The 24,943-nt window shown below is 45.5% G+C and overlaps 1 protein-coding gene across 1 annotated transcript in view; it reads right to left on the reverse strand.

Annotated features, from left to right (window-relative positions):
• The window catches only part of LOC306918982 (protein Jumonji-like), a gene marked incomplete at its 3' end in the record, with an annotated part of 134,583 nt that overhangs the window by 18,542 nt on the left and 91,098 nt on the right, over nucleotides 1-24,943 (reverse strand). The window contains exon 3 of the mRNA XM_079531818.1: nucleotides 10,071-10,200. Within this exon, the coding sequence (XP_079387944.1) occupies nucleotides 10,071-10,200 (130 nt within the window). The remainder of the gene's footprint in view (nucleotides 1-10,070; nucleotides 10,201-24,943) is intronic.

A 24,943-nucleotide genomic window follows, 5' to 3' on the forward strand; every position in this document is an offset into this window, starting at 1 on the left:
AGCTGCTCTATACATCTCCGTATACGGTGTTTTACCGGATTTTGCAGACCTGCTCTAACATCTCCATACACGGTGTTCCACCGGACTAAATAACACTATAAAACACAAAGTACACAAAGACTACACAAATCTACACAAAGTGCCGACGTCAAAAAATTTATTTCGATTATGTAATAATTGTGACTAGTCCTATCAGTCACATCTCATGGTCAGGTCAAGGGTTAGGGCGATATGACAATGTAGCATGAGGGTGGTGGTAGCGGACCACCACCCTAAATCAGTGGTTCCCAAACTTTTACATGTCAAGGACCCCCACATTGACACTAATTATTTGAAAAATATATGCCAGGGACCCCCATAAGAGAAGATTTCTCAAACCGTTTAATTTCAAGGACCTATTGACATGCAATATTCTACGGACCCCCATTTAATGGCATTTCAATGTTAATTGATGTGCGTGCGTGCGTGCGTGCGTGCGTGCGTGCGTGCGTGCGTGCGTGCGTGCGTGCGTGCATCATTAAGGCCAACAGCAGAGCTTGGTCTTAACACGCTGTTCCATATACTGTAGTCCACTTCACAACCCTGTTTACAGCAAATCAATACGCACATAATAGCTCACTATTAACTGGCTGTGTGTGTGCGTGCGCATGCGTGCGTGCGTGTGTGTGTAATCATATATGGCCATGGTGATTATGCCTCGCTGACAAGCATCGTCGGTTACGCTGGCGCTAGTCTGTGCGTGCATGTGTGCACACACGCATGCGTGCGTGTGTGCTGTGCACATGCGTTCACACATTTGGCATTCACCAAGTCAAAACAAAACAAGCAGCAGCAGCTGAGTGTGTGTGTGTGTGTGTGTGTGTGTGTGTGTGTGTGTGTGTGTGTGTGTGTGTGTGTGTGTGTGTGTGTGTGTGTGTGTGTGTGTGTGTGTGTGTGTGTGTGTGTGTGTGTGTGCGTGTGTGTGTCTTGGCTGAGACAACAGAGAGAATACATTCAAAGAGAACCGTATGAGGTTCAATACACAGAGAGAGAGAGAGAGAGAGAGAGTAAAAAAATGTGCGAGGGAGAGAAAGAAAGAGTAACAAATAGTGACAGAGGGAGATAGATCAAGAATTAAAACTTTAAAAAAAAGGAGTGGGAGAGACATGAGAGAGATAGGGGTGGGGGGGGGGGGGGGGGGGGGAGACAAGAGCGAGATAATGCATACTGCATGGAACAAGTCTGCATAAAGATCGAAACACAACTCATCCATCATGGCTTCTATAGGTTTCTGTGTGTGTGTGTGTGTGCGTGCGCGCGTGCGTGTGTGTGTGTGCCGGAGAGAGAGAGAGAGAGAGAGAGAGAGAGAGAGGGAGAGGGAGAGGGAGAGGGAGAGGGAGAGGGGGAGAGAGCGAGAGAGAGAGAGAGAGAGAGAGAGACAGAGAGAGAGACAGAGAGAGCACAACGTTTTCCTTTTTTCCAAACCTAAGTTCAAGTGATGTCTGAGCCAAACTCCCCTGGGCCTCACAATGGAAAACCCTTGTAAACTCTCTAATCAGATAAGGCTAATCACTAATCACTACTACTGGCCTGTTTCCTCAACTCTCACTTCTACGCTCTATTGACCCCAGTGGTATCACATCCTCTTTATTTTAAGCCAGGGAGAAACTACTTAATCGTGACGGATGAAACATGTTGTACCTCGAGCCAAACCGGAGTCTTATTCCCACACTGTGTGTAAGCTCGACATTCAAGTGGAGCACTTGTACATTCTATATGGTGATTCTAATGGTCAGAGGATTGTATGTGAAGACATCATCAGACAGGGGGGGCTGTTGTTTTTGCCATCGTTGCACAGCTGTCTAGTTGGCTGAAACTTACTCCAGAATGGTAATAGGCCTATCTCACAGCCCGCTTTCCACGCCCACTTCCGGTAGATAGTGGTGTCATTTAACATTAGCATTTACACGTTTTTTTCTCTGGAGAATCTAAGTACATTTTCTAATGTAAAAACTAAAAATGTGACAGACCAATATTATTATGAAGCAAACAAGATGGTAAATCAGCTCGAACAGATAGAACAAACCTTACCTTGAGAAAACAAAAGTTGTAGACTTCTTAAATAACGTCTGTTAACATGTAGTGTCTATGGAGTGACGTCACGCTATCACCACTAGCCCCGAAAGGGGGCGTAAAAAGGGGGCGGGGAAATTCTGTGAGATAGGCTTATAGAGCCGCCACCTCGAGAGACCCGGAAAATAAATCCCTGTTCATTTTCCTCATAGACTTTTCAGAAAGTATTTATTTAAAGATGTTTATGCCGCGGACATAGCCAACTCTTGTCGTGACAAATCATGACAACAAACACAATGTTTTGGGCCAAACAAAGAATTAGAAAGTAGAAAAAAAACAGCAGGTTACAACACTTTTTTTTGTTGTTTTACTTCTTTGTAATTATTTGTTTGGTCCAAAATATTGTGTTTGTTGTCATGATTTGTCACGACTCGAGTTGGCTTCGTGCGACGCTTAAAAGGTCTTTAAATAAATACTTTTTGAAATGTCTATGGGGAAAAATGCATTGGGATTCATTTCCTGGGCCTGGCGTCGTCATGAAAGGGGGCGGGACTGCGACGCTCTATAGGGTGTGAAAACGTGTACGTCACCAAGAGGGGGGCGGCGTCTGAAAAGCTAGGGACGGCCCTCTCGTGGGCTTTAAATTCTAGCCCACATCACTCAGAATAGAGTGACGGTGGTATGTTTTTGTAAATATTGAGCTCGTTCTTGGCGACAACATAGTGGAGGACAAGGAAAATGTTGTGAACAAACACGGCTGTGCTTAGATACTTTGTTGGACGTTATGTCTCTGCGCCCGTGTGCCGTACAGCCGAGATCCAAGCCATTCTACGTCTTTTTGTAAACTCGTCAATCTGGGTTCCTTGGTGCTGTCTCCATGCTGGAAAGCTGAAAATCTGGCTCATTCCCTCGACGTGACCTGCTGTGGCACTTATTTACTGAGCAAGTCTGCACCATTGTGAGGTCAGTTTAAAAAAAAAGGTATACAAGCACACCTGATTGTCGCTCAATGTAAACAAACCAGACAAGCCAACGAGTATGGCGGCCGCTACCACGTGACACATATGTTGACGCCCCCTCCAGGAGATTTTGGTACACACTATAGAAGCTAACAACAAGTTGCAATCGAATGCTACGCTGGGTGGGAAATAGATTAGATTCTAATGTCAAACACAACAATGCATCATCATCATCGAGGTAGAACATCCATTTCAAAACACACTTAATGTTATAGTTGAATTATAGGATGCATATGTCTCACTTTATGATAGCCGGGGAGCCACAGGCCCAAAAGCTCAACGGTTAAGGATGTACCTGTGATGTCATGACATACTTTTTATTTGCGTTTTCTCTATTAATTTGGTCATTAAAAGGTCCACATAATGAGAGGTCTGCTCTGCCGGAAACACAGCGGAAAAAAAGTTATGGCCATTGTTTTATACCCACACCATAGACAACCAATATAAGTCAAAATGTCATCATACTTTTAAGTAGCATGTGAATGATGTGACATGTAAAGCTAGGGGGTTTTCATGATTCTAAATCCATTCAGAGCATTAGTTTTGCACGAAAAACACTCCTTGGCCTAAAAAAAAGGCGATAGCCGTCATCACAAATGTGATGAGTTCAGCACATTTGGGGATCAAGTGGATATGGCCGATTTTGGGCCAAGGAGTGTTTTTCGTGCAAAACTAATTATTGGAATGGATTCAGAATCATGAAAACCCCCTAGTTTGACATGCCATATGCTACTTAAAGTATGATTTTGCCTCTGGTGTGGTATACAAAAATGTCCATAACTTTTTTTCGCAATATTTCCGGCAGAGCAGACTGAGGAAAAAAAGAAGAAAAGATTAGGTGACAAACACCGAGGTCAAAGTGGCGCTCTCTCTCTCTATGTGTGTGTGTGTGCGTGCGTGCGTGCGTCCATCTGTGCCTGTGTGTGTGCCTGCATGTATGTGTGTGTGTGTGTGTGTTTGTGAGAGGGGGCTAGAGTGTCCCATTTGGAGCGTTAGAAGGTAGCTAGTGCCAGTAGAGCGGAATAAAATGACTTGGCATGTGTACGTATGTGTGTGCGTGCGTGCGTGCGTGCGTGCGTGCGTGCGTGCGTGCGTGCGATGCCAGTCTACGTGCTCTCTCTGAGGCCTGGGAAGACAAACAGTGCTAATCTCACAGACTTCTAAAGAAGGACTCTTCCTGCCAAAACTCACTCACACCTGTCCTCACGTCTCTCTCCCCCTTCTCATCTTCCCCTCGCCTCTCTTTTATATCCATATGCTCGTCCTCTCCATCCTCCGTTTATTCCCTTCTACTCTCTCTCTCTCCATACTCCTGTGTTCTCTCTCTGTGTTCCCTCTCTACGTCTCCTCGTATTAAACTGAGAACAGTCATTAGCCTATTTCTGCGTCCACTTGCAGTGCACGCACGCGCGCGCGCACGCACACGCTAGGGCATTCACTTCTAGTCATTTTTACTAGTTGACTAGTTGCCTAGTTTACTAGTCGACTAGTTGTTTAACCACCTATTATGTTTTTTTTTTAAAAACGTTTTTGTTTTTTGTTTTTTTTTAATACATATTTGTACATTTAAAAACGGTGTACATTGGTGACTATAACTATAATCTACCTGATCTTGAGGCCTACAAAATCGGGAAAAAAATAAATAAAAATAAAATTATTTTTATTTTTATCAACTAGTACCAACAAGGTCGACTAGTGGATTTACTAGTCGACTAGTAAACTAGTCGACTAGTGGATTTACTAGTCGACTAGTAAACTAGTCGACTGCATTTCATTACCAACAGACAGAGCCTTACTTCATACAGCCAGTCAGCCACGCAGTGAGAGAGAAAAAGAATGTCTGTCCCATTATCAAACTTTATGAATTACTTAAACCCCGTTTCATGCTTTTGCTGTACGATGGTTTATGCTTGTTGTACGATGGTGTCACACACACAAAAAATCAAAAACAGTGCATCCATATGCTTGCAATGCAGTGCGTTGTGACTGTGAGAGCTTGTAGATTCATTTATTTGTTTCTCTGCCTTCTTCTCTCTCTACCTGCTCAATCTAAATGATGCTTTGTTTATATTTATTTGTGCGCTGATGTTTTATGCCAGAGATAACAGATGTACTACTACTTAGTCGTGCAAGGACACGTTGTGAATGTGCTTGCGAGTCAATATTTTCAGCACACACACACACACACACACACACACACACACACACACACACACACACACACACACACACACACACACACACACACACACACACACACACACACACACACACACACACACACACACACACACACACACACACACACACACACACACACACACACACACAGGTGTGCCACTATAAGCAGCCACGTTGTTCAGGGGAACTGGTTTCCAAACTAAATTGCCGGTCTGTAATGAGCAGCTTCAGACTGTTCAGACTGTATAATACTGGAGGATCAAATGACAGCTATGGAAGGAGACTATACTAAGGCAGGTGTTCTTTAATAAGAAAAAATTAAACCAAGGAAACACACAGAACACAGTGAATGGAGCCTGTATGGGTGCTTCTATACAGGCAGACATCTGCTGCTGTCCGAGACCCCCAAAACACCACCCACCCCCCAGCTTTACACTGATGCTTTGATGTGTGCGCGCGTGCGTGCGTGCGTGTGTGTCTCTCAGAGTCTAGCTGAACAAAAACAACACAGATACACACACACACACACACACACACACAAAAACACCTGCCACCTGGGCAGATTGTGCCTGGCACAAATGAGTAAAAACAAAAACAAACGGCGACGCGTGGGAAAACTTAGGCTGACTATAACACTTAACACCCACACACACACACACACACACGACAGCACATGCATTATGCAAAGACAAGACAGAGTCCATGTATGCGTGCAGCGCGCGCGCAGCGCTGCGCGCTGCGCGCGCGCGCACGCACGCACGCACGCACGCACGCACGCACGCACGCACGCACGCACGCACGCACGCACGCACGCACGCACGCACGCACGCACGCACGCACGCACGCACGCACGCACGCACGCACGCACGCACGCACGCACGCACGCACGCACGCACGCACGCACGCACGCACGCACGCACGCACGCACACACACACACACACACACACACACACACACACACACACACACACACACACACACACACACACACACACACACACACACACACACACACACACACACACACACACACACACACACACACACACACACACACACACACACACACACACACACACACACACACACACACACACACACACACACACACACACACACACAAACTAACTACAACCACGTCCATCTGCTATAAACTCTAGTCTACACACAGCAGGATGCTCATGACGGTCATGGTCATATTTTCCAGCTTGCAATTTAAAATATTGGAATATTCTAAATGCATTAACGTCGTCATTCTTTCCAAACAATCGTGTTCTTATTCTGTCTTCTTCCGAGACTTCCAACTGCATTTTGCAGGAAGAGCGCGGCAACGTTTTCCGGCTGAAAATTATAGAACCTCTCTCGGCAGTCACAAATCCTTCTCCATAATTCATCGAATGTATTAATCCCGTCATAAAATTACACTGGAAACAAATTAAGGGCTTTATTGTCGAGCGCATCAACTTTCTTTTCTTTTTTTAATATTCATTTCAATTTGCTAATTATGACTATGAGTAAAATGACATTTAGGTGTAAAGATGAGGGGGTGTTGATGCTGTCATTGTACATTATAGAACTCTTATAAGACGGAGATGGAGGGAGAGAGAGAGAGAGAGAGAGAGAGTGAGAGAGAGAGAGCGAGTGAGAGAGCGAGTGAGAGAGCGAGAGAGCGAGCGAACGAGAGCGAGAGCGAGAGCGAGAGAGAGAAAGAGATAATTTAAAATAACCACATGAAGCCCAGTGGTCCTATACCGGGGGCTATTTTTTTATTGAATACTTCATTGACACGTTTGTTAGCTAAAAGCATAACACAACAAGCCTCAGGGGGGGTTTGTCTCCATTGCGGTCTATTGCGCTCAATTCATCAGCATCAAATTCAGTGACAATATTATACAGGTGTTGTGCGACCTGCTATTTTCGTCAAAGACTTTTGGCGTGGAGGGATAAAAGGAATGAAGGCACCAAACATAGAGCCCTGAGGGACACCGGTGAACTAAGTATAATACTGTATACTGTGGCATGGAATGACAAGATGTGGAACGTATTCATGTGACTATTACAGTACGAGGAGTACGCCTACCTGTCAGTGTGTACTAGTACAGTATGTGTACTAGTATCAGTTATCAGAATACTTAGCATTTTGACCCGAGATCAGATTCTAAAAATGTCTTCTACATCCTGACAGTTTTCTGAAAAAGCTATGTTTCTATGTCAGTCGTTCTTCGATTTTTCAAAAATAGCAGATCTACAAGCTCATATCGTGCCACCGAGTGGCGCGCTACGAGCTTGTAGATCTGCTATTTTTCAATAGCTAAAGCATAACATAATGCTAACACCAAAAGGGGTTCTCGCCCAAAATGGGTTAATGCAGTACCGGTTATCAGAGCACTTATAATGTAGCTTATAATGTAGCTGTTATCAGTAGTACTTTCATTGTTTTTACCTTCCCTCTCTTCAGGGGCGTGCAGAGAGTGTTCGAGGGGCAGGGGCTGAAATCCCGTTAAGAGGGCACTTTTGGACAAAAGTAGCAAAAATGCGCTGCGACGCGTTGTGAGCTTGTAGATCAGCTATTTTCGGGGCGCAAACCCAGCACTCTTTAGCTAGTGGAGCTGCAGGTGTAACGACATGGATTTCTAAACAAATTTGTTCCAACGCAAAATACTGCGTTCCAAGTTCAGGAGGACTTTGGAAATAAACGCAATGCTCCTGAATGCTGCCTTCCGGCATGGCGTGGAAAAGGAGTGGCATGTGCATCTCTTTCACCATGTAGTAAACGCTGCATTCGTGGTCTGGGAGAGGGCAGTTGTTTTACAGACAGGGTAAAAGGGCAGGGGCTGAGGCCCCCTTTGATGTCTATGGCCTCACTCAGACCTTTACTGCATTGCTGTATGCTTGTTGGATGAATGTTGTGTAGTGTCATGGCCGCCCCAATGCATTTCCAATGGAAGTCACATGGTTTGTAGTCCACATTTTGGACTACAAGCTGTTGTATGGCTTTCGGCTGTGTTTCGACTGCGCCCCTCCCCCTCATACAACACAAATGTTGTGTCAAACCATGTGACTCCCATTGGAAATGCATTGGGGCGGCCATGACACTACACAACATTCATCCAACAAGCATACAGCAATGCAGTAAAGGTCTGAGTGAGGCCTATGTGTGCACGACGTCCCTGCCTCTCTTTGATTCTCTCTCTACATTCCACGGAGAGAGCAAAGTGGGTCTTTAAACGAGCACATCAGCCATTTATCTTCCACGGTCTGTGTAAAATTAGAACGGAATAAACTTTTAAACACTTGGGACTCGGTGTGGATGCGTTCATGATTCCATATACGCCTCACGTTTAGCTGACCTCCTAAATCACGAAACCGTATTAGAAAATATATACGTCGTTGTAAAAAAACGCATCTCTCTTCTCGTCTGCGTTGGACAGTCAGCCACTGGACCAGAGAGTCACTGTAAAAATATTAATTGCTAATCTTGGAGAGACCCCGTTTGGTCCATTTTAATTAACCCATTTTGGGCGGGAACCCCTTCTGGTGTTAGCGTTATGTTATGCTTTAGCTGTTGAAAAATAGCAGATCTACAAGCTCATAGCGCGCCACCGAGTGGCGCGCCACAAGCTTGTAGGTCTGCTATTTTTGAAAAATCGAAGAACGACCGACATAGAAACATAGCTTTTTCAGAAAACTGTCAGGATGTAGAAGACATTTTTAGAATCTGATCTCAGGCCTAAATGGGTTAAGAGTTACATGTCATTAACACTCCCGGATTTACAGTGTAGTAATGTGAGAGAGGGGCATGGAGAGACGATGGAATGGATGCAGTGACAACAGAGAGATGGCACCTTATGCCATGTCCTCTCAGAGGGGTGGAGAGAGAGAGGGCGCCACGGCGGAGAGTCAGAAAGAACAGGAGTATGTGACCAGATTTGACTGAGAGACTGCCATCGCGCAACCTCCAGCTTTTCACAGGAGGAGAAAAACTTTTTTTTTTTTTTTTTATCCAAAATGAGTTTATAGCACAGGCAGACTCTTCACATACTAGAGCATGTCTGAAATAAAGTGTCGGAGCTGAAATCGACATGTAAATATGAAATAAATGCTTAATCATGTAGCTATAGGTGTAATGTTAGAGACCACAGAAGTGAACCTTTCAAGCCTGTTTTCTCAACTCGCTGTTTTCTGCAAGACATTATACTCCATAAGCCATATCTCCAAAACTGGTGGGTCAAACTGAACAACCAATATGTCAATTTGAAGCTCTGATTCCCTGCTTTCATACGACGTGAAAAAACAAAAATTCTAAAAAAAAATCCAATGGCAGCCCTTCAGTCAAATGTAGTCACATATGAAGTACGTGGGTATGACAATAATATGAGGATGAATGAGAAAGAGAGGACGTGTGGCTTTCATTTCTTTTCAAATCTGTATTGTTCCACCAGGGAAACCTGACTTGCAGCCCCGAGTTTAAAAAACCCCATAACAACGGTTACAACAAAGTACAACTCCACCACCAGAACATTCACCCACCACAACGTCAACAATCACATCGTGATGAGTACAGACAGACCACCAGTCCATCAAAATCCAAAACAATAAGACCCGTTGTTTTGTCATCTGTTCCCCTGATCTGAATGTCATTGCGCGTGCGTGCGTACGTGCACTACACTCCTTCTCAGATGTAAATTCACAGTAACACTTTAAACCACTTGTTTTCTCAACGTGGGGTCCTTGAGGGGGGCCCCCAGCTAAATGATTCATAGTTAGGAACCCCACACACACACACACACACACACACACACACGTGTGTGTCTCACCTCTTCTTTGTGGGACCCTCCTCACTGCAGTATTCACCTCTGCCGTCCAGGCTCTGGGAGCGTAAGGAGCCATCTTCCTTGTGGCTGCCCTTCGACCCCGAGCCGTTCAGCTGTCCATTGGCTAGGGAACCTGCGGAGGGAAGAGGAGATGGGCCGGAGGTCAGAGGTCAATCCGGCAGCTATTTATCGCACCACTGCGGCTAGCCGTGATGGCTTACGGTCAGGTGCTCGCGGTGCATTTCAGAACAATACTCTTTAGAAAAGAGACGAGACGGTAAACTCCAATTCACACCACATTTCCGCCTGGGCTCACAGGGTCAGTCTGTAAGCGCTTCACTCAACTAAAGACTGATGACAATCTCTCCGCTTTCGTTGCTCTGACCCGATGCTGATGACGGGCCCCAACGTTCTTATTGGGGTTTGTTTTCCGAACGTCAGATACAAGCACTCCGTGTCAGCAGTCCCCGCTCCAGCGATTCTGTCTAGCAGACCCAGCATGTAGCAGCATGCCGACGCTAGGGCATTAAGCAACTAGTTTACTAGTCGACTAGTAAATCCACTAGTCGACCTTGTTGGTACTAGTTGACTAGTTGATAAGAAAGAAAAAATATATATATATATTTTTATTTTTTTCCCCCGATTTTGTAGGCCTCAAGATCAGGTAGATTATAGTTATAGTCACCATGTACACCGTTTTTCAATGTACAAATATGTATTTCAAAAAAAGTTTATTTCTTTAATTTATTTTATTTTTTACATAATAGGTAGTTAAACAACTAGTCGACTAGTAAACTAGGCAACTAGTCAACTAGTAAAAATTACTAGAAGTGAATGCCCTAGCCGACGCCACGTGATCATAAACAACAGTGCTTGCTAGTCGCAGTCAGTCAGCTAGCCAGCATAGAGACTTGAATATGTTCTGTATTCGGATCGGTATCGATGCTGCCATATCTGTATCGGATCGGAAGTGACAAATCGTGATCGCAGCATCCCTAGTGTGTGTGTGTGTCTCAATTGATGATATGCACACGGCTGCCATCTTGCCAGCAAGGTGCTACCTAGGTGCAACTTCCCATCGACAGCCCATTCATCCAAACAGAAAAGTGCCATTTAATTGTATTAAATAACGTCAAACTCGCCAACATTGCCAGCTGTACGAAAAGCTTGAATTATCGTCGTACTACCTGCTAAAGTGTTTATTTAATAAAAATCCACCGTAGACATTTTATGAGCTACTTCCCGTCAAGAAATTCCTTTACAGATGATTATTTTTTTCGAAGTGTCAGAGTTTGGAAGCGCTCGTTATCAGTAAAGCAACCTCCTGCTGCCTGCTGCATTATGTGCAAATGCTAAACAGGTGGTACGCATGGGCTGTTGAGTGATAGTCAACGAGCACTTCCAAACCTGCAAGGAATTTCTTGACAGGGAGTAGCTCATAACATGTCTACAGTGTATTTTTATTAAACAAACACATTGCAGATATAGAAAGAGGATAATTGAAGCTTTCCGTACAGCTGCAATGTTGGTGAGTTTGACGTTATTTAATACAATTAGATAGGACTGTTGAATGGATGAATGGGCTGTCTATGGGAAGTTGCCTACCTAGGTAGCACCTTGCTGGCAAGATGGCAGCCGTGCAGCATATCATCAACAGTAGGTGTTCTGTGAGAACAATAAGACAGGCAGGAAGGTAAAGCATAGCATCGCAGACTAACCAAAGCAAGTGTATTCATTTTAAGTATGGAGAACTGTCAAATATACCAGTCTCAGTTGGTCTCAACGGGGCTAAAAGTCACGGTTAAGGTCCCCAGGTTTTTCTGATTGTTAGCTGCGTTTCTCCATCGGTTTTCCAAAAAACGCGCCCAGTGTGCATTAGGGCATTAAGCAACTAGTCGACCTTGTTGGTACTAGTTGACTAGTTGATAAGAAAAAGAAAGGCCTCAAGATCAGGTAGATTGTAGTTATAGTCACCATGTACACAGTTTTTCAATGTACAAATATTTATTTCCAAAAAAAGAAAAAAAAAGAAAGAAAGAAAGTTTATTTTTTTAATTTATTTTATTTTTTACATAATAGGTAGTTAAACAACTAGGCAACTAGTCAACTAGTAAAAATTACTAGAAGTGAATGCCCTAGCACTGTGCATCCACCTTCACGGGTCGGCTTCAAGCTTCAGCAACTGAGCTGCTAAAACCACTAAAGTCTGTAGTCAAGAGATAATAAACAAGACATGCTGACTGCACAGTAAATTTACACCCATGGCAAACAATTTGAGCTAGTATGACATGGCAAGTGTGCAGTCTATCAAGCATCAACGCTCAAACTCTGAAATGACTGCAATCACACAGTCATTACCTGAGCTATACACGACCGTGAGAGCATTTTTCATGTTTTATTTATTGAGGGTCGGGTTGACCCTGCTTGCTTTTTATAGGCACGGGCCCGGCCTGCACCACATGCATGAACTAACATACAGTACCCTTCCAGTCTGGTGAGCTGCCAAATACAAACACAGTCTTCTACTGTTGGTCAAATGAGCACCTCTAACCTGGAGGAGCGCACAAGAGGTGGAATGCCTTGCTTAATGTCTTCTAAATCCTGACGGTTTTCTGAAATACCTCATGTTTCTGTATCGGTGGTGCTCAATATTTCATGTCAAGGACCCCCAAAAATCATATGTAATTGGTCACCGACCCCTTATCTGAAAATATGTTGTTCCAGGGACCCCCCCCCCCCCCCCTTGAGTTAAAAACGTTCTGAAAGACTATACATTCAAAGATTTGAGTTAAAAACGTTGGCTCTGAAAGAATATATATTCAAAGATTTGTGACACATTTTCACGATTTTTCAAAAATAGCAGACCTACAAGCTACATTTTCGATGACGTCGTCCCACTGTTACGCAACATCGAGTATTGCGCAACAGGCACTCCTAGGCTGTGGAGCGATGTGATCGGTGTTACTAATAGAAAGGACGGTGAACTTCGTCCTGGGCGATTGGGGTGTTAATGTTTGTCTTTAGTTCAATGTTTGTTTTGTAAACGCCATTGACAATGAAACATAATAATGTAACTCATTACGTCATATTGTCTCTTTATTGTTAATGGCGTTTAATGTTTGTTTGTTTTACATCACCATTACATCACCATATCAACATGAGTTAGACGTTAAAGGACCACTTCACCACTTTTCAACCTATCTTCATATAATATGTCCTCACTAATAATCATGAATAAATGGCGCAATTGTTTTCTACTCGGTCTGTGTCTCATAGGAGGGCTGTGGTCAGTTCAGAAACCGTCTTCCAGTGACATCATCGATGGGGAATACAAGCTAATAAAAACTGCAGGCTTTCTAGTCCTGAAAAGTTGCAATGCGAAAATGGAAGCCATCGTTATCACGATAATGAAAATCTAAACATTTTTGTAAAACAATCTTGTTTAAAAAATAATCTGCCTAATGATGATGTCACTGGAAGACGGTTTCTAAACTGCCCACAGCCCTCCCATGAGACACAGACTGAGTAGAAAAAATTTGTGCCATTTTATCATGATTATTAGTGAGGACCTATTATATGAAGATAGGTTAAAAAGTGGTGAAGTGGTCCTTTAATATATTAGCGCCCCTCACTTCACACAGGTGTGATTTTTATATATATTTTAATACAAGCTGTCCTTTGTGGATGACACTGGAATGTTATGTTGCTCGGGACAAACCCCTGCAGGAATCAAAGCCAAGGCCAAATCAAAGACAAGATATTGCCCCACTTGGCATTCAGAGTGATCCCAGTCGACTGAGATGTAATTAAATATTTAGCAAACCAAGTTAGACAAACAAAATAAGCCCCCAGACAGATTCTCAAATCAAAAGCAACAACGGGCAGGGAGAATTCCAATTAGGCCCAAAGAGGAGGGAGGAAAGTCGACGGTGATTAAGAGAGACAAGACGAATTAAGTCAATTTTAACCAGCCTTGGATTTCTCTACGTGAGCAGTGAAGTATCTGGAGAAGTTACGTGGGCCATAACTTGACTTATTAAAAACAGGCAGACTGGTTCAAAGCATTTTACATTCATAATAAATAAGAATAGAGGCACTGCAAAATGCCATTAATCCATTGAGACCTGGAACGCATCCATGTCACGTTAGCGTTTAACCACATTAACCATTAACCCATTTTGGGGCGGGAACCCCTTTTGGTGTTTTAAACATTATGTTATAATTTAGCTATTGAAAAATAGCAGATCTACAAGCTCATAGCGCGCCACCGAGTGGCGCGCTATGAGCTTGTAGGTCTGCTATTTTTGAAAAATCGTTAAAATGTGCCTTTTTTTAATTTCGACGTCAGGCCTGAATGGGTTAATAATTACAGAGAGACACGGTCGTTCTTCGGTTCTTTGCATCATTCACAGCTGAAAACGACCTGCAGTAATTAGCGCGGAAGACTGAATGATGAATAATATCAATCAAAAGCACCCGTTTTTTTTTTTTACAACAGTCCCTGCTTGAACGCACTTTGGACATCGACATCAATGCAGACGTCATCGCTTTGCTGTGAAATACCAAACAATGACTCAACGGACAGCGTAAATGTTCCACGAAGCCACTGATGGCAAAATCGATGTCGTTTCAAACTCTGCCCCGATCACCTGACGCCCTCCATTAGCCTGTCACTTCCTGTTGCTTTCCTGTCACTTTAACCCATTCTGAACGGGAACCCCTCTTGGTGTTTTAAAGCAGTATGTTATACTTTAGCTATTGAAAAATAGCAGATCTACAAGCTCATAGCGCGGCACCGAGATGCCGCGCTATGAACTTGTAGGTCTGCCATTTTTGAAAAATCATGAAAATGTGCCTCAAATCTTTGAATGTATATGATTACAGCGTGAACATTTTAACTCAAATCTTTGCTCCTGGGGAGGTTCCTGGAACAACATATTTTCAGAATGGGGGTCGGCGGAGGCATATTACAATATAATTTGTGGGGGTCCTTGACATGAAATATTGAGCACCACTGATACAGAAAACATAAGGTTTTTCCGAAAACTGTCAGGATTTTGAAGACATTTTTTGATACGAGTTAAAAAACGTTCGCTCTGAAAGAATATATATTCAAAGATTTGCGTCACATTTTCACGCTTTTTCAAAAAAAAGCAGACCTACAAGCTCGTAGCGCGGCACTCGGTGCCGCGCTACGAGCTTGTAGATCTGCCATTTTCCAGGCCCAAATGGGTTAACAGCGAGGGGTAGGCTGGGCTGTGCCGCGCCTCGAGAGCTCTGCCCACCCAAAAGGCAAAAATTCCATCCGACTGATGTTTCGAGGTGATGCGTCAGTCATCCTGCAACCACAAACCCCCTAATAGTTGGGTGTCAAAGGGAAAATAAATTAGGGCTGATAATGACGCCGGGGCGCCGGAGCGTTGGCGTAAAGTGACGGGCCCCGTTAAGCGAAGGAGGGAGGCTACTAAACTGCGGAAACAAGTCCAGGCACCGTGGGATCAGTGACGGAGAGGAGGGAGGGAGGGAGGGAGGGAGGGAAGGCGGGCGGGGGGGGGGGGGGGGGGGGGGGCTATTTTTGAAAAAAATCGAAGAACCACTGACATAGAAACATGGCTTTTTCAGAAAACTGTCAGGATGTAGAAGACATTTTTTAGAATCTGATCTCAGGTCAGAATGGGTTAAGCGAAGGAGGGAGGCTACTAAACTGCGGAAACAAGTCCAGGCACCGTGGGATCAGTGACGGAGAGGAGGGAGGGAGGGAGGGAGGGAGGGAAGGCGGGCGGGGGGGGGGGGGGGGGGGGGGCTCACGCTCGCTTCGTTCGTTCTTTCACACACAGATGAGCACATGTGGAGCTGCTTGCACATGCATGGCTTAGCCAAAAAACAAGAGACCCATTTTATACTAGCCCATTTTGACCTGAGATCATCAGATTCTAAAAATGTCTTCTGCGTCCTGACAGTTCTCTGAAAAAGCTATGTTTCCATGTCAGTCGTTCTTCGATTTTTCAAAAAATAGCAGACCTACAAGCTCGTAGCGCGCCACCGCGCGCCACTCGGTGGCGCGCTACGAGCTTGTAGATCTGCTATTTTTCAATAGCTAAAGTATAACATAATGCTTAGTTAAAACACCAAAAGGAGGTTCCCGCCCAGAATGGGTTAGTTGATCTAAGCACAGACCCAAAAACGGGGATGCCAAGTTGAAATTGGATTAGTATTTATTGGCATACTGTATCTATGTACAGTATGTGCTCAAACGGGCTGATCACACACGTACATCTTTAAACATTCTCCGTTTCTTTGTTAAAACGCACATGGCGCTTTAACACGTATGGTATGGTAATTGATATAACAATGTATGGTACGATAATTGATATAACAATATTTGCATTTCTCACTGCATGTCGTTTATTTTAATCATGTACCGGTAGTTATTCTGTTTTATGTGAAGGACTTGGCAACTTTGTTTTGGTAAAGTGCTTTTAAGTATTATGAACACACTTTCTGGTTCTCGCTCTCCCCCGACCCACAGACACAGAGACAGAGACAGAGACAGAGACAGACACAGAGACACACACACACACACACACCTCGCCTGGGTGACAGCAGACTGCAGGGCGAGCGCTGGCGCTTTGGCATGGGGGGTCAGATCAACACATGGAATGAATTCTGTACTGGCCGTCGTGTCTTGAGTGTACAGGGTTTGATGAGGTCAGATCAACATTATGGAATGTCATAACAGGTCAGCTCCATATATAGAGATCTAAGGGTGGCAGCAGGGGGCAGTGTCTTGAGTGTACAGGGTTTGATGAGGGCCCAGGTAGGGCCGGGCCTTAATTTTCGGGCCTGTTGAGAACTCTAGTTATTGCCGGCTCTCGCTCACCCTCTCAATCTCAAAGAACACCCACACACACACACACACACACAGGGCAGGCCTGTACCTGAGAACAGAGGTACAGTCATCACTTTGGTCAGAACAGGCATGGTGAGTAAGACCATCGCATTGCTAGCAAGGCTTTCTGTTTGGCAATGGAAGAGACTGTAAGTCTATAGGCTATGGGTGATTCACGACTCCACAATGCATCTGTTTGCACGAAAGGCCCCGCCGACAGAACTTTATCACGCAATAGAAAAACAAAAACCGTTCCGCTTCAATTGAAGTTCTCAATGCTTCACGATTAGTCACCTTTTTAATGAATGGTTATTGCAAACGCAATCTTTGTTCGAGTTCCATTGCGAGTGGAAAGTTCCACCGCGTTTCACGTTTCGGTTGCATCTCTGCATGAGCGCACGCTCGAAACTCTGCTCAAGCTTTTTTTTCCATATTTGTCTAAAATGTTTTAGCACATCCCAGCAGAACATGTAATTAAATTGCATCACTGAAAACGGTTAAACGACTTAACCCATTCTGGACGGGAACCCCTTTTGGTGCATTTTGTTATACTTTAGTTTACTTACTTTAGAAAAATCGTGAAAATGCGGCACAAATCTTTGAATATATATTCTTTCAGAGCGAACGTTTTTAACTCAAATCTTTGCTTCCGAGGGGTTCCTGGAATAACATATTTTCAGATGGGGGTCGGCGGCCGATTACATATCATTAATTGGGGTCCTTGACATGAAATATTGAACACCACTGATACAGAAACTTGAGGTATTTCAGAAAACTGTCAGGATTTAGAAGACATTTTTAAAATGTCGACGTCAGGCCTAAATGGGTTAAACCACTTAAATCTTGTCAAAAATTGGCTAAATAAATAGTGAATAACTGGTGTACAAGCTCACAACATGTTGCATTAGATTGTAGACATGATGTGCAACTACATGCTGGTCGAGCTTCTAGTCTCACTAACGCAAAATAAAAACATAATAAGCAACCGTGTGGAAAGAGCAGCCGACAGGGGGAGGAGGCATCGTGAACTTCAAGTCTAGACAATGTGTGCATAAACAGGCAAAACAGCACTAAACTGCTTATTTGCGCCAGCCCCCCCCCCCCCAAAAAAATGCACTCGCTAGCTAATTATCTCTAATTGTGCTTAAAAAAAAAGAAAGAAAATGACAGACGCATGACATGTCCCGACAGCATGCTAAACTAACTGGCATGAGCACATGCTGCCGCCGCCTCCCTAAAGAGTCCTTTTACATATGCTGGTTGCACATGAGCGCCTGTGTGAGGAGAGGGGGGGAGGGGAGGGTTGGCCTGGCAGACAAGACAGGAGTGGAGTGGTCAGGGGGCCTCTACTGGAGCCCCTGGTGCCAGTTGAGGCCTAGTTGGGGGTGGCCTGAGTCCCAACGGTGCCTCCTATGGGGGGCACCGTTTTTTTTTTTTTTAATATATATAATTTTTATCCCACGATTTTGTAACTAGATAATCACCCCTGTGTCAATTATCTAATGTGATCCTGGGCTCTACACACCCTCCGCCAACCGGACCTGAACTCATGCTTCCTTCATGCCTGAGTGTCCAAGTTGCTCCTTTACACCTGACAGGGGGGAGTTTCCCTGGTTGGACGTATAGCGCGTGGAAGGAACACGTTATTCCAACCAGTTCCTTTCCACTCCATCAGGCGCCCCGGCTGGCCAGGGGGAGGCAGTTTAGAGACCAGGATTACTGCATGTTTTTTGTGAGGGTACCTACCCTAGGGGACACGGGGAGAACATGCAAACTCCACACAGAAAGGCCCTTTTGCCAACCCCGCCTCGGGTATGGGCACTGATGACACGGAGGAGGAAACACGCCGCCAGCGTCCCGAACGGGAATCGAACCCAGGACCTTCTAGCTGTGAGGCGACAGCACTACCGACTGTGCCACCGCGCCCCTAATCACATTTCTAATCAGGTTTCTAATCACATTATGCATGCTTAACTAAGCGAGAACTAAGAGAGAGTAAGAGAGAGATGGAGAGGAGAGAGAGAGAGGAAGAAGCAAGGTGCAGAGTCCAGTCTATCGACCCCGATATATAATGCTTTATACATTAGCCAAAATTAAGACACTAAATGCTCAAATGAACCCTATTCAAACTAGATGGGAAGTATTCAATAGGACTCAATCATGGCATTACATTATATTGTTATTGCGACTGCAGGTCGCATTTACTATGAAAACGTGCATTTCAGTCAGTCAGTTAGTCACCCCACACCTCCATATATGGTCATGGACAAAACAGCAGCAACAACCCCCCCCGCCACCCCCGCCCCACCCCAACCCCAGAAAGGTAAACTACACAGCTCTCATTACTCTGTATTGTACACAACACCACTTGACAACATCAACTCGGATAAATACAAATAACATAAATAAAACAAAATCAACCCAGAGGAGATATCCTGTCATTTGTTGCCTATAGGGTTCATGCCATTTAAGTCTCTCATGCATATAAGAGCACCCAATGAAAGCCTAATTAGTAAATTATGTTAAATAGGACGCCATTCAATGTATTGTACGGTTATCATACAGTATGTCATCTTTCCCTGTGGGATGACAGCATTTCCGTGTGATTGCAGTGTTGTACAGTGTGCAGTGTTAAACATGTACGGTACATGTTTTAATCCATGTCGTTTCAGCACAGCACTACATTCTCTATTCATAATATCCATATCCTCCATGTCTGTCTGCACACAACTGTGGGATGGTATAAAAAAAGAAACAATGGGCAGTTTATTTTATTTTAGGGGGAAACTCCCCATACGATCCATTTCGCAGACCCACTTTAGAAGCTGGCAGACGGATTCTTTTTGCAAAAACATCCATTGGGTACAACACAGAACACACGACACTGACCACAAGCCTGAATCCAAACACGCATATTAATACCGAGATCAGAGACATGTGGGCTTTTCTCGTGCGTGTCTGAAGGGATTGATATAATCCGTTGCGGTATATCCGTCGTGCAACCACAACAGCCAAGGCTTGTAGATCAGTGATTGTCGGCCCCGAGGGATCAAAGAGGAAGGCAGGGTTTTACGACGGTACTGCTGGTCGGTAGAGGAGGAGGAGAACACAATACACTGGAAACAACCCTCTCGCAGAGTCCATTCCAGATCTCCTTTCATCCCTCTTTCCATTCCATTCCCAGCCGTCCCTCTCTGTCGCCCAGTTCCGTCTGTCGCTGGCCTGGGACATTAGCTCCAGAGAGGCTGGGACATTAGCTCCAGAGAGGCTGGGACATTAGCTCCAGAGAGGCTGGGACATTAGCTCCAGAGAGGCTGGGACATTAGCTCCAGAGAGGCTGGGACATTAGCTCCAGAGAGGCTGGGACATTAGCTCCAGAGAGGCTGGGACATTAGCTCCAGAGAGGCTGGGACATTAGCTCCAGAGAGGCTGGGACATTAGCTCCAGAGAGGCTGGGACATTAGCTCCAGAGAGGCTGGGACATTAGCTCCAGAGAGGCTGGGACATTAGCTCCAGAGAGGCTGGGACATTAGCTCCAGAGAGGCTGGGACATTAGCTCCAGAGAGGCTACAGAGGACACCAAGGACACTAGCCTGGGACATTAGCTCCAGAGAGGACACCAAGGACACTAGCCTGGGACATTAGCTCCAGAGAGGCTACAGGAGGACACCAAGGACACTAGCCTGGGACATTAGCTCCAGAGAGGACACCAAGGACACTATAGCCTGGGACATTAGCTCCAGAGAGGACACCAAGGAGACTAGCCTGGGACATTAGCTCCAGAGAGGACACGAAGGACACTAGCCTGGGACATTAGCTCCAGAGAGGCTACAGAGGACGCTAGCCTGGGACATTAGCTCCAGAGAGGACACCAAGGACACTAGCCTGGGACATTAGCTCCAGAGGACACCAAGGACCCTAGCCTGGGACATTAGCTCCAGAGAGGACACCAAGGACACTAGCCTGGGACATTAGCTCCAGAGAGGACACCAAGGACACTAGGCCTGGGACATTAGCTCCAGAGAGGACACCAAGGACACTATAGCCTGGGACATTAGCTCCAGAGAGGACACCAAGGACACTAGGCCTGGGACATTAGCTCCAGAGAGGACACCAAGGACACTAGCCTGGGACATTAGCTCCAGAGAGGACACCAAGGACACTAGCCTGGGACATTAGCTCCAGAGAGGACACCAAGGACACTATAGCCTGGGACATTAGCTCCAGAGAGGACACCAAGGACACTAGCCTGGGACATTAGCTACAGAGAGGCTACAGAGGACACTAGCCTGGGACATTAGCTCCAGAGAGGACACCAAGGACCCTAGCCTGGGACATTAGCTCCAGAGAGGACACCAAGGACCCTAGCCTGGGACATTAGCTCCAGAGAGGACACCAAGGACACTATAGCCTGGGACATTAGCTCCAGAGAGGACACCAAGGACACTAGCCTGGGACATTAGCTCCAGAGAGGACACCAAGGACACTAGCCTGGGACATTAGCTCCAGAGAGGACACCAAGGACGCTAGCCTGGGACATTAGCTCCAGAGAGGCTACAGAGGACACTAGCCTGGGACATTAGCTCCAGAGAGGACACCAAGGACGCTATAGCCTGGGACATTAGCTCCAGAGAGGACACCAAGGACACTAGCCTGGGACATTAGCTCCAGAGAGGACACCAAGGACGCTATAGCCTGGGACATTAGCTCCAGAGAGGACACCAAGGATGCTATAGCCTAGGACATTAGCTCCAGAGAGGACACCAAGGACACTATAGCCTGGGACATTAGCTCCAGAGAGGACACCAAGGACACTAGGCCTGGGACATTAGCTCCAGAGAGGACACCAAGGACACTAGCCTGGGACATTAGCTCCAGAGAGGACACCAAGGACCCTAGCCTGGGACATTAGCTCCATAGAGGACTCCAAGGACCCTAGCCTGGGACATTAGCTCCAGAGAGGACACCAAGGACACTAGCCTGGGACATTAGCTCCAGAGAGGACACCAAGGACACTAGCCTGGGACATTAGCTCCAGAGAGGACACCAAGGACACTAGCCTGGGACATTAGCTCCAGAGAGGACACCAAGGACACTATAGCCTGGGACATTAGCTCCAGAGAGGACACCAAGGACACTAGGCCTGGGACATTAGCTCCAGAGAGGACACCAAGGACACTAGCCTGGGACATTAGCTCCAGAGAGGACACCAAGGACCCTAGCCTGGGACATTAGCTCCATAGAGGACTCCAAGGACCCTAGCCTGGGACATTAGCTCCAGAGAGGACACCAAGGACACTAGCCTGGGACATTAGCTCCAGAGAGGACACCAAGGACACTAGCCTGGGACATTAGCTCCAGAGAGGACACCAAGGACACTATAGCCTGGGACATTAGCTCCAGAGAGGACACCAAGGATGCTATAGCCTGGGACATTAGCTCCAGAGAGGACACCAAGGACACTATAGCCTGGGACATTAGCTCCAGAGAGGCCACCAAGGACACTAGCCTGGGACATTAGCTCCAGAGAGGACACCAAGGACACTAGCCTGGGACATTAGCTCCAGAGAGGACACCAAGGACACTAGCCTGGGACAATAGGGACTTTAAGCAACGACGGTTTTCAGGACGGCTCCGCTAGGCGGAAGTACGCCGTAGCTGTCAAAATCGTTAAGCAAACAGCCGTCGGCAACATTGGTTCCCATGGTGACGCGTCTATGCAGCATGTGTCAAACAAACACCCTGTCGCTCGTCAGCTAACTTGCCGATATTGCTTAATTCTTACATGTACTGGACATGATCAGCAGTGGAAAGAGGAAGGTGCTGGAGCAATCTGTGTTATTCTAAAACCGTTTTAATAAACATGGTTAATGTGACATATGGTATTAGTGTTATTTCTTCAGTCAGAGCATGCCAACACATTACACAGCATAAGAGAGGTGATGGAGCAATCGGTGTAAATGTATGGCAGCTATAATTTCAATAAACATGGTTATGACATGGCGTTGGAGACACTACGAGCTACGAGCTTGTAGGTCTGCTATTTTTGAAAAATCGAAGAACGACTGACATAGAAACATAGCTTTTTCAGAAAACTGTCAGGATGTAGAAGACATTTATAGAATCTGATCTCAGGTCAAAATGGGTTAAAGTCCCCATTAGCTCCAGAGAGGTCACCAAGGACGCTCACGCTAGCCTGGGACATTACCTCCAGAGAGGCCACCAAGGACACGGTGTGCTAAGCCATCGCACTTAGTTGCCATTTTGGTCACATGAGGCGCAGGTGGCGAGGGGGACAGACACAGAGACATACGCCAGACAGAGATGCTTCATGGTCACTCAGGCTACAGACACAGACAGACAGACAGAGGTGTAATGGAAAAGAGACGTCGGGAAAGATGAAGCAGCAGGTAGACTAATAGACGGACATAAATACAGACGGACAGAGTTTGGCCAGAAGCCAGCTCCTCCATCAATAGCACTCTGGGAAATAGAGAGAGGGGACGAGATAAGAGAGAGAGAGAGAGGAAGACGGGAGGAAAGGAGGGGAAGAGGAGAAGAGGATAGATCCTGGAGATAAAAGAGAACAGGCAGGCTGCAATAACGCTATCAAGAATGCTCGCCTTAAAACACACTCGCCCTCGGTCTTTTTCCCGCCGACATCACGCAGACCGGTCGGTGGGGCAGTTCTTGTATTCTTGTATTTGTTATTTTTTACAGAGAATAAAATGGTGCATTTATATAGTGCCTTTATCCAAGGCGCTTTACAGAGATTGTGCATTACATTCACCCATTCACACACACATTCATACACCGATTGCAGCGGAAGCCATGCAAGGTGCCAACCAGCACATCGGGAGCAATTTGGGGTTCAGTGTCTTGCCCAAGGACACTTCGACATGTAGACAGGAGGAGCCGGGATTCGAACCGCCGACCCATGGATCATTGGACGACCTGCTCTACCTCCTGAGCCACAGCCGCCCTTAGAAATAAGTTTAGGGTTAAGCATAGCTTTACTGGGGTTAAGTTTAGGAATAGGGTTAGGTTGTGGCACCATTTTACTGAGGTTAAGGTTAGGAATAAGGTTAGGTTTAAGATTTTTTAGGTATACAGTAATGGAAACAGGAAATGGGGAGAGAGAGATGAGGGGGTGACACGCAGTAAAGGCCGTCGGGATCGGGAGTCGAACCCGCGGCACACTGCCAGACCCGGATTACCAGCCAAGGTGCCTGGACGGCTACGCCAGCCGCCCGGGCCTATAGGTTTAAGAATTTAAGCATCATTTACTTGGGTTAGGTTTAGAAATACCAGGCTGAGCATTTCCGGGGGGCTGTACGCCCGGGAGTGACGACACGCGTTTTGAGGCGAGCGTTCCAGTATTGGCAGTAACAACAGAGAGACCCAGCATAGAGGGAGGAGGAGGAGGAGGAGGAGAGAGAAAAGACAAGAAGCTAAGACACAGAAAATGTGCAGAGATACAGTAGATCATCTTAGTACTTTTCATAAAAGAATGCCCCATTTAATACTTTGTCATATGACTGTATCACACAGAAGTAGCAAGCTAGATCATCTACAAGCTCACAATGCATCACATTTTGCAATTCTGGCAAAGGTTCAACATTATTTAGAATGTTTCACTTTATGACGACATGGTTTTTATAAATATTTGGCCAATCAACAGCATTAACGCTAACAGCTTGCAACTAAATAGTAACTACACTAGATCTATTGGAAGATTATTTTTTTGACATACTGTACAAGGTTTTGTGACATGTTTATTAGCTTGCAGATTGGCTATTTTAGATTAGCAGAAGAATAAAATAGGGGTAATAAGTGTTTAACCCATTCTGGACGGGAAGCCCTTTTGGTGTTTTAAGCCTTATGTTATACTTTAGCTATTGAAAAATAGCAGATCTACAAGCTCATAGCGCGGCACCGAGTGAGGCACTACGAACTTGTAGATCTATTTTTGATAAATCGTGAAAAT

The sequence above is a fragment of the Electrona antarctica genome (assembly GCF_951216825.1).
Source record: "Electrona antarctica genome assembly, contig: scaffold_318, whole genome shotgun sequence".
NCBI lineage: Eukaryota > Metazoa > Chordata > Actinopteri > Myctophiformes > Myctophidae > Electrona > Electrona antarctica.